A 15716-nucleotide genomic window follows, 5' to 3' on the forward strand; every position below is an offset into this window, starting at 1 on the left:
CCATAGCGGTGACGGGAACAACATCGTCGGACTTCTCGGGGTACCGGAGTTGCTGAGCAACGTGTCAGCGGAACACTGGAAAGGTCGAGCTCGAACGAAACGTTTCGTAGAGGCTTGGATGTGGTTCACCTTGATCGCACAAGTCTTTCGAGACCCCTTTCAAAAATTCGGCAAGAGTGGCGAAGGCTTAGCGAAGTCCTGGATCGAGATGTTCGGACAAGAACATGATCACGGATGGCCGATACCATCTATTGAATGCGAGACATGGCGACTGCGAACTATGGACTACTTGGCCGCTTGCTCTGGTCTCGCTTTAATCAGCATAAATCAGCAAGACCGTGCAAGGAACATTTCGAACAACACCGATAGTACCGCTCGAGCAACGGTCACTCACCATATCCATCAGCGCATTCAAAAAGTCCGCCCAGAAATGGATCTCTCGAGCGTTCGTAGCATCGTCGATAAGGCTTTCGCCCTTGCTAAACATATGTCAAGTCAACAGTCGCGGCTGCAGATAACGTATCCGTCGACGGGAATGTTGTTCGACCAGAACAACATGCTGTCCGTTTCTGATATTGATAGCGAAGAAGATGAGAAGGGTCTAGTGGCGTTTGTTGTCAATCCAGGATTGACGAAATGGGGAGATGCACAGGGGAGATATCTCGATGAGCGCTTGGACATTGTTCGTGCTCTGGTCCAGGTGGAAGACGGATCTTAGTGTCGAGATGCCGACTGCGAATAGAGCGTCAGTGAAACGACCAAAATTCGTTCGGTGTTTTTCAAGATTGCGTGGAACTTCTATCCACATGCAAAAAGACACACTGAAAGGCTGGAGCAAAGCAAATTACTGTAGTACCGGTTGAAATACAGTTGTTTATATGGTGCCCCCGTTTTTCGTCTGATTAGCAGAGTGCGATCCTACAAGCTGTTAATGTCGCCAGATGTCACAAAAGAGGAAGCCATGTCAAAAGAGCGTATCGGATGACAGGAGCGCAAGCGCGCAGGTCGAATCGTTCGAGACGAGAGTGAATGTTCACGTCAGAGGCGCGTCCGAGCGAAGCCATTTCCGCGGCTAGCGCCGAACGCGTCTCGGGCATCCTCGATACCACACGCATACGAGCTGTGCAAGCACCTGCACCCACGCATGCCAATTGCCCTTCTGCCATACTCTTTATTTTAATCACGTCTTCTATTCTTCGCCCCGCAAATGCAGAGCATACCATAAGCTTCACGCCGCCCCACCAGCCCCTCTCAAATCCTCCCGACGCGTCTCGCAGCGCGTTTTCTCGACACCCGCACGCAGGGCAAACCACTCTACCGCCGCCGCCATGTACCTTCCGCGAAACCTCATAGCCCACCTATACCAGAACCTCATAAAACGCACACATGCCGCCGCACCGCCTGTTTTACTCCTCGTCGCCCTCGAACCAGACGCGCTTTGTGCCTGCCGAATCCTCACCGCGTTATTGAAGCGCGACTACATACAACACAAGATCCAACCGATAGCCGGATATGGAGACCTATCACGGGCGGCAGAAGAGCTGGTACGGCCGATGCGGACAACGGACGGTGGAAGTGGAGGCGTCGTAATATGTCTGGGCGTTGGAGGCATGGTGGACATGGAAGAGATACTAGGCCTGGACGTGGATGAGGATGGCGAGGGTGGCACTGGCGATGTCGAGGTCTGGCTTCTGGACGCGAGACGGCCGTGGAATCTGACGAACGTTTTTGCCGCCCCCATAAGTCAGGACCCCACAACGGGAGAGTTTGTGCGGAGACAAGCGGGGGTGGACAAGGGCAAGATCACGCAGTCATACCAGTCGTCACGAGGTGGAATCATAGTCTTTGACGACGGTGACATCGACGAAGAACTACAGGCAGAGCGTGAAGCATACGCTGGGCTTGAGGAGATGCCAGAGGTGGGGGAAGAAGACGACATCAGCGACAACTCGGACGACCAGGATGATGAGGAGCCGCCGTCTGGACAAGCACCGAAGAAGAGGAAATCTTGGGGCGAGGAAGACGACTCTGAGGATGACATGACAGATGACGAGCGGCCAGCACAAAGACGGAGGAGTAATTCGGTATGTATAGTCGATGTTCAGACGGAGTCTTTACTAACATTACCTAGGGAGGCTCAATACCATCGTCACCCGAACCGAGACGGCGAAGAGGCCTGCTAGCAGCGCAACAACTAGGCGGCTCCTCCGACTTTTCGCGTTCAGACTCCCGCAGCCGCTCCGCATCCCCATCAGTAGCCGCACCGAAAGAGAAGTCGTTAAAAAGCCTACGAAGGCAGCTGATCAAGAAGCGGAATAAGTACGCATCCACGCTCGACAAATACTACGGACTCGGTACCTCCTACTCAGACCCCGTCTCTTCTCTCGTATACAACCTAGCATCGGAACTCGGCCGCGAAGACAATGATCTGCTATGGAATGCCATCGTTGGTGTCAGCAGTCTGGAACTATATGGGCGGACAGGGAGCGGTGTCGGCTTGAACCCCCTCTCAGCACAAGGTGGCTCAGCAGGATGGAATGGCAACCGAGGAGAGAACATACGCTCTGTCCTGCGAGACGAAGTACGACGACTGAATCCTGTCACAGACGCTTCAAGTGTGTCCCGCAATGCAACAATGGGCGAAGTGTGGGGTGTCATCCCGACGAGCGCCCTCTCAGCAACCGACAAGTCAATCCGCCTCTCCCCCGAGCCGCGTTTCCTTCTCCTTCGGCACTGGTCTCTCTACGAAAGTATGCTCCACTCGCCTTACCTCTCCGCCAAACTACACATCTGGAGCGACGCAGGGCAAAAGCGACTTGCCAAACTCCTCGCCAAGATGGGTGTCTCGCTCACCGAATGCAAACAAAGATACACCCACATGGACATGGAGCTCAAGCGTGGTCTCCGCGAACGCCTTCTGAAATTCGCTCCACAGTATGGTCTCGATGGCCTAGTACCACCAAAGTCAGGTACAGGTGACCCCAAAGACGGATGGGGTTTCGTACGCTGCTGGGGCTGGAAAGCATGTCTCTCCGCCATCGACGCCGGCGTAGTCCTAGGCGCCATTCTCGAAGTCGGCGACGCAAAGAACCTCAACCAATCCGCCCTCGACAGCTCCAACTTCGTCGGAGCCAACGACCACACCGAGATGCCCTCCTCAACGCAAGAACAACAAGACCTCGCCCAAGAACACATCACCAGCCGCTTCTGGACCGCCTACGATGCCCTCGGCGACATCGACCGCCTAGTCGAGCACATCAGCACAGCCCAGCATCTACACCGCGCAATCCTCCGCACCGGAACCGCCCTAATCGAAAAGAAACAAATCCGCCACCTCCGCGCCTTCCGCATGGCCGTCGTAAAAGAAGGCCCCGACGTCCAACTCTTCACCCACCCGGGCGCCCTCACCAAACTCGCCCTCTGGATTGCCGAAGCCATCGTCGAACTCAACGGCACAAAGGGCAAAAACAAAGGCAGCGAGCTCGTCATGGCGGGTCTTGACGACTCCCGCGGCCTCTACGTTGTTGTCGGCCTTGGCGGCGGCGGCGCGACCGAATCTGCTAAATCCCGCCTTCAGAAACGCGAAGCTAAACTCAAAGCCAAGGAAGCCAGACAGGCGCAGAAGGCTGAGGCGAGAGAATCTCGCCGCAAAGCACGTGTCGCGCGGAATCTAGCCGCGGGGCTTGAAGAAGACGAGGTTGCTGATGACTCGGAGTCTGAAGCTGAGGAATCAGATTCTTCGGACAACGACTCTGAGGATAGTGAAGATGAAGATGAGGAGAGAGGGTCCGGCAGGAATCGATTCGGTAATGCGTTCCAAGAGGTTGTCAGGGAGACGGGAGCACGAGTAAGAATGGACAGTTTCGAGGCCTGTGTGATTGAGATTAAGAAGGAGGATCTCAGTGGGTTTTTGGAGAAACTGAGTCAGAAGGCTGTTGTTGGGTAGATGGGTGGATACCGCGCTCTACGTATGGAGGGTTTTCTTTGTGTCACGTACTGGTTTGGACAGCGGAAGGCGATGATTTGGATTTGAGTTGGTAAGAAAGGCAAGGCAAGATACCACTTTTGCAGGAGGAAAGGTTGGATTTTGGGCACAGCGCTTTTGCATGATTTGGCATTTTTGGATGGGGATATCCGCAACTTCTTTCTTCTATTGATTCAGGCATATTTGTAGGCAGGGCGAACGATGTACAAGCGATGATATTACAAGAGCACTTAGCATAGCACAACCACAACCACAATCAAAACACAGCATAGCATTACAAGTAAGCATAGCAAGCAAATCGTATTCATGCATAACATATCCAATTTCAACCGCTGAGGAGAAGAAAGGAAAGTGGTATCTTTAGTACTAACGCACAAGCAAAACCGACACAGCGCTCATCCAAACGACCATCACGACCAAAAACTACTTGGTATACGAGCGCTCTTTCCTTCCTCCCATTGTTAGGCCCTCGCCATCTTCGCCGTCGTCCCAGCTGCCTTCTCCACTACTCCTTCTTTTCCTCGTCCGCTGCTTGACACCATCTGTTAATCTCCTCTTGACCTCATCAAGGTTGCCATCAATAGTACTGAAGGGCTTGAGCTGGAAGCCGCCCAGGTTCGCACTGCTGCTATTCCGGCTGCGGCTCTTCTTCGGCGTCTGCGGTCGACTAGAGAAGAAGTCTTGGTTGGCAAGGTCGTGGAACGATTCGTTGCGTGGTATCTCGTTGATGGAGCCGGGTGACGCGGGGTAGTCGTAGGTTTCGATGTCCTGGCCTGCTTCTCTTTCCGCGTCTTCGTCTGACTTTTGCGGTGGTGTGCGGGGGCGCTCTTGCTTGACGAAGGGATCTTCGACAATGCGTTTCGAGTGGAAGTCTTCGTACATCTCCGGACCTAGTTCGTTGATGATGTCGTTCACACGCTGTGCGAGGTTCTCACGGCGCTCTTGTAATTTGACGAGTTCGTTGTTGGAGAAGGGGTTCATCATCTTCCAAAGGGGACCGAGGGACTTGAGGATGTCCATGGCGACTTCGCCGAATCGGAGAGCGCCGTATGTGAGGGTGACGTAGACGACGAGTTGGGGGATGATGAGCCAGCGCTTCTGGATGCCAGCAGGAAGGTATCCGTTGCATTGGTTGTAGGAGTACCAGTAGAGTCCTAAGCAGACGTACCAGGCGTAAGCCGTCGGGGCGGCAGCCATGGCAACGAGAAGTTTCCACGTAGCCATGACATCTCTTGCTTGAACTTTGACGTTTGATGCAGCGAGTGCCTCTCTGGCCTTCTTGATCGAGACAACCTTAGTGACAATGAAGACCAAGCTGAAGAGCAGAGTTCCGGGAAGGACGAGCATGCTCAGGAAGAGCAGCTTTCCAAGACGGTAGAAGAAAAGCCCAAATGCCGTGATAGGATGCATCTTTGCATATTGCACCTGGTGATCCCGGAGGCCGAGCGCCTTAAGCTTGCCGTTGTAGGTGGTGACCTCCTTCTTGAGTTCGACAATGCGAGGGTCGTCTTTGTAGCGTTCGTAACCCTGGACGAGGCGGCGATTAAGCTCCACGATCCTGGGAAGAGGAAGCTTCGTGCCTTTGGAGTTGTAGAGGCGGCGCACAGCTTGGATGACCTAGAAGGGTCAGCAATGAGAAAGACTATGGGTTCGTATTGCACATACCATGAGTGTATCGTAGTCGGGTGTTGTGACCGTGACGGAGATAAGACCCTGACGAATGGTTTCCAGCATCTCGCCGATGGCCTCGCGTCTGCCAGGGCCATCGAACTTCTGGGCTAGCTCAGGTGGGACGTGGATGGGCGTACCGAACTCGATGACGGCCCTTGACCGGAATTTGTGGGCGTGGAAGTAGTTCATGCCGACGGGAATGATGTTCAGATTGCAGTCAGGCTTCGTTTGCACTGTACCGAGCGCCATGATAGCAACACCAGCTGGAAGGTGTTAGTACATGGGAAGTTCAAGCTGTGCGATGACTCACCTTTCAGAGGAAGAAGATCAGTTCTGTCGTGACTACCGCCCTCAGGGAAAATACCGATGCTTCCTCCGTGGTGGAGAACCGCATGTACTGCGTCGTAAACTTCTGTCTGATCGAGCTTGGGCGCTACCTGGAAGGGTGTTCCCTCGTACCCATCAGCGATACCCTTCTTCGCATTGGCCCCGTCCACGAATGTGCCGTCCTTGGTCATGTCGTTTCGCCCAGTCATCTGCTGCATGGCAACACCTCCCTTGAAGCCACGCTTCAGCCTGATCTCTTCCGGGCCCTTGATCTCGAGTATCTCAGCGGTTGCCGCCTTGTTGTCCACTTTAGGCAGTACGAGGGAGCCGCCGACCTGGAATTTCTTATCTTCAAAGTTGGTGCCCACACCCCGAACAAGCGTCGGGTCGTTGATGGGATCGGGGAGGTATATCTTGCCCTCTGCAGGCTTCGTCATGTCCATGGCTCTTCCTACAGGCACGACACCTGTCAAGCCAGCCATTGCGCCTACGAACTTGCGCTTCATCGATTTATCGGCGATTAGGAATTGGATTCGGCGGTCGGATTCTTTCTTTACGACTCTCATCAACATGAGGGGGTCGACAAACTGCCGTCTGTCAGCGTACATCCTTCCGCCACATGTTTACGGCATGTCCTACCTGGTTCGCATGCGGGGCGCACACGAAGATAACGGGGCCTTCCTTTGGCACCTTCCAACTACTCCTGGGATGCACTTCGCGGAAGAAGAGCTCCACCAGGATCGAGAACGTCCACAAGAAGGCATCGTACACGTATTTGTTCATGACGGCGAGCTTCTTGCCCTTCGCGTCTCTCTTCTGGGTCGCCATGGCGGCTACCTAAACCACGATTATGCTGCCGGCGGATGTAAAGAATATCGTATGCGCCGCCAGGAGGGCGAGGTTGGCGTAGCCTCCTATGGCTGGTGGTGCGTATCCGTCCGCGGACGCGATGGCGAATGCGACAGGAAACGAGGGGTGACGAGACACGAAATACGCGCACGGCGGAACAGGGTCGCTGACGATGAAGCTGCGTTGGAAGCTACGGTATTATCCCTCGTTAGCATCAGAGCGCAGACTCAGACATGTTGTCACGCACCTTCACGTTCTAGCACTTTCTCTATGTAGGTCGCGTGCAGAAGAAGAACATCAGGCCACAGTAAATGGAAGTTCCGAATCCGCGCGGACCTGGATAGCCGATACCCGACGAGCGCTGGCTCTGGTGAGGAAATCAAGCTTTCAGCAGCGCATATCCGCAGCGCTATTTTCGTTGTTGAGCTCGGATATGTGGAGGGTTGCAGATAGGGCCGGGGAAGTGGGATGGTTGCTATGTCATCGCACATTAATTGTTGGCGGCCCTTTTCTAGTGGGGTAGCAGCCAGCTGAGCCCGCTCCACCAAATGTCACGGCTGAGGATGCGCCACACCGATGAAGGCATATGGCAGAAGTTTACCTGCATTGTTACGCTATTGGAATCATAAATTGATGACTGAGTCAAAATCAAAATTACACATGTGGATAGTCAGATGAAAGGACCATTATACATTCCAATCTATCAGAGGGTGCCGTCAAGCGGCCCGGGAATATGGCGGTCTATAAAGTAAGAAGGGTATATATGTACAGTAAAGAAGATGAAGACAAGATACAATGTGCAGATTAAGGCTTACACCATAGCAAAGGCCATCGCTGCCACCAAAACGGTGACAACAGAGGTGCTGACGGTGAGGGCAGAGCCAGCGCCGAGGAACTGCTCTGGAGATGTCGGGTTGGGCAAGCTGGTATTAGCAGCTGGCGCCGACATCAACGTGGTAGTAACAGGAGGTACAACCGGAGCTGGCGAAGAGTCTACGACGAGGCCCGTGGTCGCCGAAGCTGCCGGTACGTAGACAGTCTCGGTCACGCTGGGCGTGCAGCTGCTTGTCGCGGAGGAGCGAGCGAGAGTCACAGTCCGAGTCACGCTGCGGGCGCAGCTGCTGGATGAGCCTCCGTTGGACTGACTAGCAGGCTTGCCTGAGGCCGAGGGTTGAGAGCTTGAGACTGATGTGCTTGTTACGACGACGACTGAGGAGACAACCTGTGTGGAGACAGGAGCTTCATCAGCCTCCGGGAACTTGGGAACGATGTTGTGGTTGTCGTTCGAAGGCGCCTCGGTGGATGGGGCCTTGCTGGGTGCAGGGCTCTCGCTGGTGGCGCTTGAGGAGGGAGTAGCTTCGCTGGCAGCTGGGACTTGACTAGACATAGAGGTGGCTGAAGAAACGGCGTCGCTTGTCGCAGGAGCAGATGATGGGGCCGGCGTAGAGCTAGGCTTGGTGGAAGGGCTGCTCGATGGCTTCGGCGCGCTGTTGCCCTTTGCAGGCAGGGTACCCTTTTCGATCATCAAGAGTGCCTGGGTGACCTCCAAGGCCGACAGCTGCTGGCCGACGCCAGAGGTGCCGTCCCAGCTTCCAGTGTACCACTTGCTGCCGCATGTGACGCCGTCAGTACCTCCAGAGCAGGCCTTGGCGGCACCGACAGCGGAAGCCTTCAGCAACGGCACAATCTTGTCCTTGGTGAAAGGAGCGACCATGGCAGTCTTAGCAATGAAGCGGGAAAGGTATGCCTTGAACGATTGCTGATCGAGGTTGCAGTGTCGGCCAGATTCGCCCGTCTCGCAAGCCCACTCGTACATGATGTCTGTGGCGTTCTCGTAAGGGCTGAAGAACAGCACTTCAGCATGATCCAGGAAGCCGGAAGTACGATCCTTCCAGGTGCTCTCGCCGTTGGTGTAGTCGTACATGAAGGCCGATCCATGGAGATACATGGCATTGTTGTAGCTCCACTGGGTCTTGTCGGCGACTGTGGCGCAGTTGGTCTTGTCGTCTGTGCCATCGAACACCTCGTACTGGTCGCTGATAAGTCCAACCTTCTTTGTCCAGTCGTAGATTTTGACAGCCCAATCCGCGTACTTTTGCTCGCCAGTGTAGCGAGCAAGGCGCGCACCGAGAGCGAAAGCGCAGCCGTTGGAGATTGAGTTCTTGTAGTTGTAGCCGTAGCTGTTCTCAGGGTACACCTGCCACTTCAGTCCTCCACCGCAGCTTGTCTCGTCCCAGCGTCCGACAATATTCTCGAAAGCGTTGGTCACGACCTCGAGGTAGCTCGCAGGCGCATCTGCGGGATCGGGGAACTGGTATTCGACCGCGCTCATGACGGCAAGCGCCCAGAAAGCCTGGTCATCGTTGCCAGTTTCTCCTTTGCGGTAGGAGAGGATGAAGTCGTTGTCGGGGCCGTAGTTGGCGGTCAATGCCTGTTGGAGCGTCTTGACGTGTGAGTCGTCGCCGGTGAACTGGCTGTACTCGATCATGCCACCCCACGCGGCGCCACCCTCCCACCAGTAGTGGGGCTTGGGCCAGACTCCGACACCCTCGATGGATGTGCCTGTGGCGTTGCCCTGGTACATCGACATCAGTCCGTACGCGTATTGTCGAGTGACGGCGAGGATTGACGCTTCTGAAGGTTAGCTTTGTAGCGCGGTTGCTGCGAATATCCTCACCTTCATCCTCGGGGTCGAACTTGATACCGCCGGCGGTCGCTGTAAGGGCACTAAGGAGCACTGCTCCAGTGGTGGTAAAGTACTTCATATTGGTTGAGAAACGAATGAGTAGAGTTCAAAAGAAGGTAACGACAAAAAGTCAGAAGAGAGAAAGGGAAGAAAAGAAGGACTGTATAGCGCCGAGGCTGCAGAATGTGAAGGAGAGCAAGGCACGCATGGTGAATGCCGGGAGTAGGGCTTATCTAAGATCGAACTCGCGTGGACCCATATTTCTTCGGTGAGGACAGTCGGGGAAGGAGCGCGCGGGTGCAGCAGGGATTGGGTAAGCGGGCGTTTCGAAACGCAGGAACGGATTTGGTGTCGGCCAATGGCTAACTAGCACGCATGTTTCAGGTCGGCGGCTGCGCTGCTTTTGGGCCTCCATTTTGGCGCCACTGTACGGTTGTCCGGGCGGCTTGTCCTTCATTATTTGGCCTCCTCAAATCCCTTGTGTTCACTGGCCGTGCCGACGTGCCGTTACTTTGCTATTGTTTGGCTGCTAAGAAAAGATCGTCGCGTGTCGCAGTGCTCTCACGACCAACACCAGGACCGACTGCACGACTATCTCTTACGCTACGGATGATCAGCTAGAGGTACACTACCCGCACGAATGAGGGGCGATCGGGGCCGTCGTAGTGCTAAGAGCGCGGGGATCATCACAACCATAAGCAACAGGAAAGAATATTGAATAATGAAAGTCAGCTTACGGACCCATGGCTCGCTCATGAGGCGGAGTTTAATCAAAATCCCCCAACTCATGCCTCGGCCCGTCTGCGATCATGCACTGAGGCGTCTCGTCCCAGGTCTACCCAGAACGCCCCCATATATGAATAGTACGCGAAAGTAACACAGCCACTCAGTTGACCCCCACAAGCCTCTTCTCCTTCTTGTCCTTCTCTGATTCGCGCAGTGCGGCGATCTCCTCTCTGGTCATGTTGTACGATGCGTTGACTTGGTTGAACGGGTTTTCGGGGTGCTTCTCGAACTCCTTGCGGATTTGGTCGATCTTCTGCTGTCGTCGCAGACCCTTCTCGTCCTTCATCTCGTCCAGTCTTCGTTCCTCAAACGCAGCGTATGCGGCCTTGAAGCGCCTCTCGGGATGGCGGTCCACCTTGTCCTGGCTGTTGCCTGTGATATCCAGAGCGTCGAGGGCGTTGTCGATACCGGTGGCGTTGAGCGCGCCAGGCTTCGCGTCGAAGGAGCCGAGCGCTGAGTCGATGCCGCCCCCGCGGGGTTTCTTCTCGGCTTTGGGGTTCTTGCCCTTGGGCTTGGAGGGCAGGGAAGCCTCCTCTTCACGGAGCAGGGCTTCCTTCTCAGCCTTCTTACGGGCTGCTTCAGCGGCCTTTTCTGCTGCGGCCTCGCTATGATATGTTAGCTGCTGTGTAAGTAGGGGCGGAGATGCACGTACGCCTTTGCATTTGACTTTGCGCCCTTGTTCCATTCCTCTGCCTCTGCCTTCTCAGCTTGTTGGTTCTTTGCAGCCTGCTTCGATGCAGCGGCGTCTGCCTTGCGGGCTTGTCCTTGTGCCTTCTTCGAGCCCCCTCCATCGCCGCCGGCCGCGCCCTTTTTCGCCATTGTGTTGTGAGGTATGCGAGATCGTATTTGTTTCCAAAGTGGATGGACGTGGTGCGCGAGTATTTCGACGTGTGGTGTGTAGTTGCGAGTGAGTCAAAGTTTGGTATGCGGCGCCTGACAGCGGCTTGCGGGCATCAGCGGGGCACAATGGCGTCAGACAACACCGACACGCGTGAATGACTAAGCAAGACTGAAGGCTCTTTCCACGCGTACTCGCAAACGTCTTCGCTCTTGTTGAACAGATGAGATGCTATTCAGTTCGGCTTACAATCACCTTTCTATATACATCAGGAACAAGTAATACCTCAATAAAGGGAACTTGGCTGTTTCAGAGCCTGCGTTTCTGTTCATGGAATATCTACCTTGCCAGGCCTCATGGTCGGATGCAAAGAACAGACTGTTATACAATCCCCTCTTCTTTCTCTCTCCTTAGGTGCTCTCTCCTCGCTCGCATCGCGTTACCGGGAGTGAGCTGCTTCAAGCCAAGCCATGGCGAGTTGATAGGACTGGGTCCCGTGTAGATGAAGATGTCGTAGAGGAATCCTCCAAACGCGCAGCCAAGGAATGGTGCCACCATCGGGATCTAGACATGGTCAGCAAGAGCTATCAGCGCCATCAGAAGACATACCCAGAAGTAGTAGCCGCCAGCGGACCACACCTCATGACCATACCCGACCGCATAAGACATCAGTCTTGGGCTAAAGTCACGAGCGATATTGATCGCATAACCAGTCTGCCAGCCGAAGCAAGATCCCAGCCCGAAGATGAGGAAGAATAGGCACAGTGGGAACCATTTGTCGGACTAGAGGAAGGTCAGCACATTCCTGCTGATCATTCTAGCGGCCGTACCTTCGGAACACCATTATTGCTCGGGTCTTTCAACGCGAAGATGACGAACATCAACAGTGTACTTGCGATGAACTCAGAGAAGAACTGGCTGGTCTTGGTAAGAAATGGCTGTGGGTAGGTGCAGAAGATGTTCGCAGTAGCCTTCTCAGCCGGAGGCACTGTTCGCATCTTCCCGCCCTCGAACCAGTCGATGGAGCTGATGTAATTCGCGTATACGATCCCGGACCCGACGAAACCGCCAAGCATCTGCGCAGCAAAGTACATCGGGAACCGCCGCCACGGTAGTTGACGAAAGATGCAATTGCTGAGAGTAATCGCCGGGTTTAGGTATGCACCAGAGTCGCCTGCTACGTACAGCCCAAGCATGACGCCCAGGCCCCAGCTTCTTCGAGTTAGCATACCTTGCGATGTTCCAATACTTCGATGTTCGACTCACCCCCAGTTGATGGACTGATACTGCCCGAACCCATTACCACCTGGAGCCGTCGTCTGTCCAGTCGAAAGCAATACCTGCGCAACCGCTCCATCACCGAACATCACCATTATAGCGGTGCCCCAGAACTCCGCGAACGGCTCCCTCATTACCGTCCGTATACGCGACCAAAGCAACTCCGACGCCGCACCATGGTCATGCTCTTCGTCGATGGGTGCTTGAGGATGCAAGCCAAGTACCGATCGCTTCCGTTGAGCGCTCGAAGACGTTCGATGGGCCGAGAGTTCAGAACTGGTAGAATGCGCCGAATGCTGTGTTTGCGCTTGCGTCAAAGGCGTGGCACTCGTACCAGACGTAACACTGTGTAGACGATCATCAGAGCGGTCGTCTGCCCAATCCCGTGTTATCGACGGTCCTGGGGCCATAGGTCCTTGAGATGCCATGCTGAACACACTTCAAAGCAACACTAAACGAAGAATGAGGGACAGTCTAATCCAAAGCCTGTTGAGCCTCAAGACCAGTGCCAGAGCGAGGAGGGTACTAGCAGATGCACAACAAATAGTCTACTAGGCGGACAACGACTGCTTAAGCATGTCTCGTCGCATGCCCTCGGCTCTGTATACCCCGTATGCTAGAAGACGTCACAGCACAATTCCCCATCTTGATGCCAACGCCATTGGAAGCCGATCTCGTACTTCCCCTCATTCCACTAGTCAGATCTCCCAGATTAGGGGGAGGGTGCCCGCGCCATAAGCTTGGGACGTGACTGTTGTGCGCTAGGCATGACGTCTGTCAAGGCTGGAGGCGTTATTTCCGTGGGAGGGGCTGGGGCATGGGGATCTTCATGGGATTGTGGAATAGTGTGGTTAACTCGTGGTCGAATGGATAAAATTCTGGATATGTACCATTGCTGAAGGTGAAATCGGATTGAACTGATGTCCCATTATTCCCGAAGAAAGAAGTGGGCTCTGAATCTGGGGTGCAGATGCGTCCACGGGTCCGGCGATCGCGATGTCCTTTAGCGCGAAGTTTGTCAACCACCATCTAGTCAATGCTCGCCCATTGACCGCCTATGCCGTTCTCCTATTCTGATGTTTCCCATACGTTCTTTTTAACAAGTTACTCACATGAAGTACACCTTCTGTTTTGTTGATCAATATACTCACAAGGCTTGAGCAATGCAGATAAGCAAGCATGATGTCATCATGCTGCGCATGAGGTGGCAGCTGCCTTGTCATATACTCCGCACTCACCTACGTTCTACTCATCGAAACCTCAAGCTTTCATCTGATCTTTACTCGAGTTATTCCTCTAATGGTCATCTAAAGGCTGATACTCTTCCAACTCAGCATCGTCCGTATGTCCAAGGGGTCCTAGCCCCGCATTGGTCTACAGTGGCTGGTGGCCTTATTATCTGCACGAAGAGTCTCATACGCGTGGTCGCCCTCCAGATCGCACAAATTTGTCACGCCATCGAGATATGGTGCAGTGTGCACTTTGCAAATCAGTCGCAGACGCGATAGAGAAGAAGACACCCCATCCCAGAGAGTACGTGTAGGAAAATCGCGATGTCCAGGAGAACGCTGGATGTGTTACATGCCAAAAAATAGCGCTTAGGTTCGGAATTCATACATAAGCCAACTATGTAGGAGAATGGGTCGGCTTTGTCTACTACCGCAAATCCGATGGTGATTGGACGTTACGAATTATGGGCGAGAGAATCGAGGGTGAGGAGATACTTTCCGGTTGGTTACTCGTGGAAATTCAACCAATTCCAAATGCGTCCGGATTTTCCCTGTTCCACCAAGAAATCAACATCGGGGGCATTAAGACATGGATCAGTAGTTGCGAAAAGGACCACGGTGGCGTATATCATACAATCAAGAGCCCAGGGACTAAGATGCCGGATACCACAGACTTGAGATTCATCGACGTTGAGAAACTTTGCCTCGTCAATCAATCACAGCATGGCGGCGACTATCGATATGGTAGTACTGTACTGTATTGGTATCTGCCAGGCTGCCCCTTCACAGCGCGAAGTCCAGCGTCATCAGTATGCGAGACAACGACAAGGACTCACCCCGCCGCAACTATCTACACCATGCGCTCTCCAGGAGCCAACATCTCCTCCTCGGAGTCAGACTCGACCTTGTCGGGAAGCCTTGTCTTCCTCAACTTCTTCTCCACCCTCTCCATCGCCTCACCCCCAACCGGCATGTCGGTGTCTACGGCCTGCTCGGTGGCCTTCGTGTTCTTCCGCTCGGACTGGCGGCGGTCGTTGAAGCCGGCCTTCCGCTTCCTTGCCGGAAGGGCGCCTTCCTTGTACTCCTGGACATGATTAGCATAGTTCCCAATTCGTCAAAATGGCTTCAAAGAAAACTTACATCTTCATTGAGAGGATGCAGCAGATCCCGAATCACCCTCACCACATCCACCGCAAACACCACACCAAGATTCTTCTTCGTCCTCTTGTCGATGTTCCTCAATTCTACCGCCGAATTGATCTGGCCGCCCATGTAGTCGCCCTGGCCCTGCGTAAACTCCGACAGAACCGCCAGAGTCGCCAACAGGCGCAAGTCCCAACTCGCCGCGTCGCCAGCGGGACGGAAGGTGCGGCCGCCGTACATAGGCGGAGGAGGAGGGAAGGAGGTCATGTCGACGCCCCAGTTGTCGTCGATGAGCGCGAGTGACGCGGAGGCGGGGTGCGTAGTCGCCAACTTGTTGTTGGGGATGCTCGCGAGGGTGTCGAGGAGGTCGCGAATGCTCTTGGGTGCCATGGTGACTTGTACACCGTCGAAGGGCTCGCCGCGAATTATATCGCGCTTCTCTTTGCGGGTGAGATCGGAGAATGTAGACATGATGTAGACAAAAAAGCTTTAAAGTGATGATAGCTTGATTGTATGTGGGTGGCTAGAGGAAGCAGAATTACGACCAGAAGAAAGTTTTATATGGACCAGGCTCCAGTGCGTAAAAGTCCTGCAGTGAAGGAGAGTAGTGAATTCCCCTTCACGCTCACATTCACTTCATATTCACGTCAAATTTCCACACTCACTGCGACTACAATTAACGTATACTCACGCACTAGGACTGAATCAGGTAGGAGCAAAAATGAGGCTATCTCTGATTTTGAGTGAAGGCGAGTGAAAGGCATCAAAGTGAGCAAAAAAGAGCAAAAATAAATAATCACAACACTGCGGTAGACTATGAGGATCGAACTCACTCACCGAAATGGCTGTTATCGACGGTATTACCAAGGTCAACCCAAGGTACACATCCAGGGATTAATAGGCCACTCGGAGTCGTGTTGCGAT

The 15716-nt window shown here is 54.1% G+C and overlaps 6 protein-coding genes across 6 annotated transcripts; 1 reads left to right on the top strand and 5 right to left on the bottom strand.

Moving 5' to 3' along the window:
• Nucleotides 1-1328: 1328 nt before the first annotated feature.
• Nucleotides 1329-3946, top strand: J4E83_005351 (uncharacterized protein; the record flags this gene model as incomplete). The annotated part of the gene is made up of 2 exons (XM_049332270.1): nucleotides 1329-2084; nucleotides 2132-3946. 2 exons carry the CDS (start codon nucleotides 1329-1331, stop codon nucleotides 3944-3946), a joined length of 2571 nt encoding a protein of 856 aa, XP_049188721.1.
• A 462-nt stretch (nucleotides 3947-4408) lies between these two features.
• Nucleotides 4409-6811, bottom strand: J4E83_005352 (uncharacterized protein; the record flags this gene model as incomplete). Its single annotated transcript, XM_049332271.1, has 4 exons — nucleotides 4409-5602; nucleotides 5651-5919; nucleotides 5967-6570; nucleotides 6623-6811. The coding sequence occupies 4 exons, from the start codon at nucleotides 6809-6811 to the stop codon at nucleotides 4409-4411; spliced, it is 2256 nt and encodes a 751-aa protein (XP_049188722.1).
• An 832-nt stretch (nucleotides 6812-7643) lies between these two features.
• J4E83_005353 (uncharacterized protein) lies at nucleotides 7644-9597 on the bottom strand (the record flags this gene model as incomplete). The annotated part of the gene is made up of 2 exons (XM_049332272.1): nucleotides 7644-9463; nucleotides 9510-9597. The coding sequence occupies 2 exons, from the start codon at nucleotides 9595-9597 to the stop codon at nucleotides 7644-7646; spliced, it is 1908 nt and encodes a 635-aa protein (XP_049188723.1).
• Nucleotides 9598-10404: 807 nt separating this feature from the next.
• On the bottom strand, nucleotides 10405-11123 carry J4E83_005354 (uncharacterized protein; the record flags this gene model as incomplete). Its single annotated transcript, XM_049332273.1, has 2 exons — nucleotides 10405-10909; nucleotides 10957-11123. 2 exons carry the CDS (start codon nucleotides 11121-11123, stop codon nucleotides 10405-10407), a joined length of 672 nt encoding a protein of 223 aa, XP_049188724.1.
• A 400-nt stretch (nucleotides 11124-11523) lies between these two features.
• On the bottom strand, nucleotides 11524-12848 carry J4E83_005355 (uncharacterized protein; the record flags this gene model as incomplete). The annotated part of the gene is made up of 4 exons (XM_049332274.1): nucleotides 11524-11706; nucleotides 11752-11925; nucleotides 11973-12354; nucleotides 12409-12848. 4 exons carry the CDS (start codon nucleotides 12846-12848, stop codon nucleotides 11524-11526), a joined length of 1179 nt encoding a protein of 392 aa, XP_049188725.1.
• Nucleotides 12849-14499: 1651 nt separating this feature from the next.
• Nucleotides 14500-15263, bottom strand: J4E83_005356 (uncharacterized protein; the record flags this gene model as incomplete). The annotated part of the gene is made up of 2 exons (XM_049332275.1): nucleotides 14500-14733; nucleotides 14790-15263. The coding sequence occupies 2 exons, from the start codon at nucleotides 15261-15263 to the stop codon at nucleotides 14500-14502; spliced, it is 708 nt and encodes a 235-aa protein (XP_049188726.1).
• Between the last annotated feature and the right edge of the window lie 453 nt (nucleotides 15264-15716).

This window comes from Alternaria metachromatica (assembly GCF_023757995.1).
Source record: "Alternaria metachromatica strain BMP 0045 chromosome Unknown scaffold_10, whole genome shotgun sequence".
Taxonomy (NCBI): Eukaryota; Fungi; Ascomycota; class Dothideomycetes; order Pleosporales; family Pleosporaceae; genus Alternaria; species Alternaria metachromatica.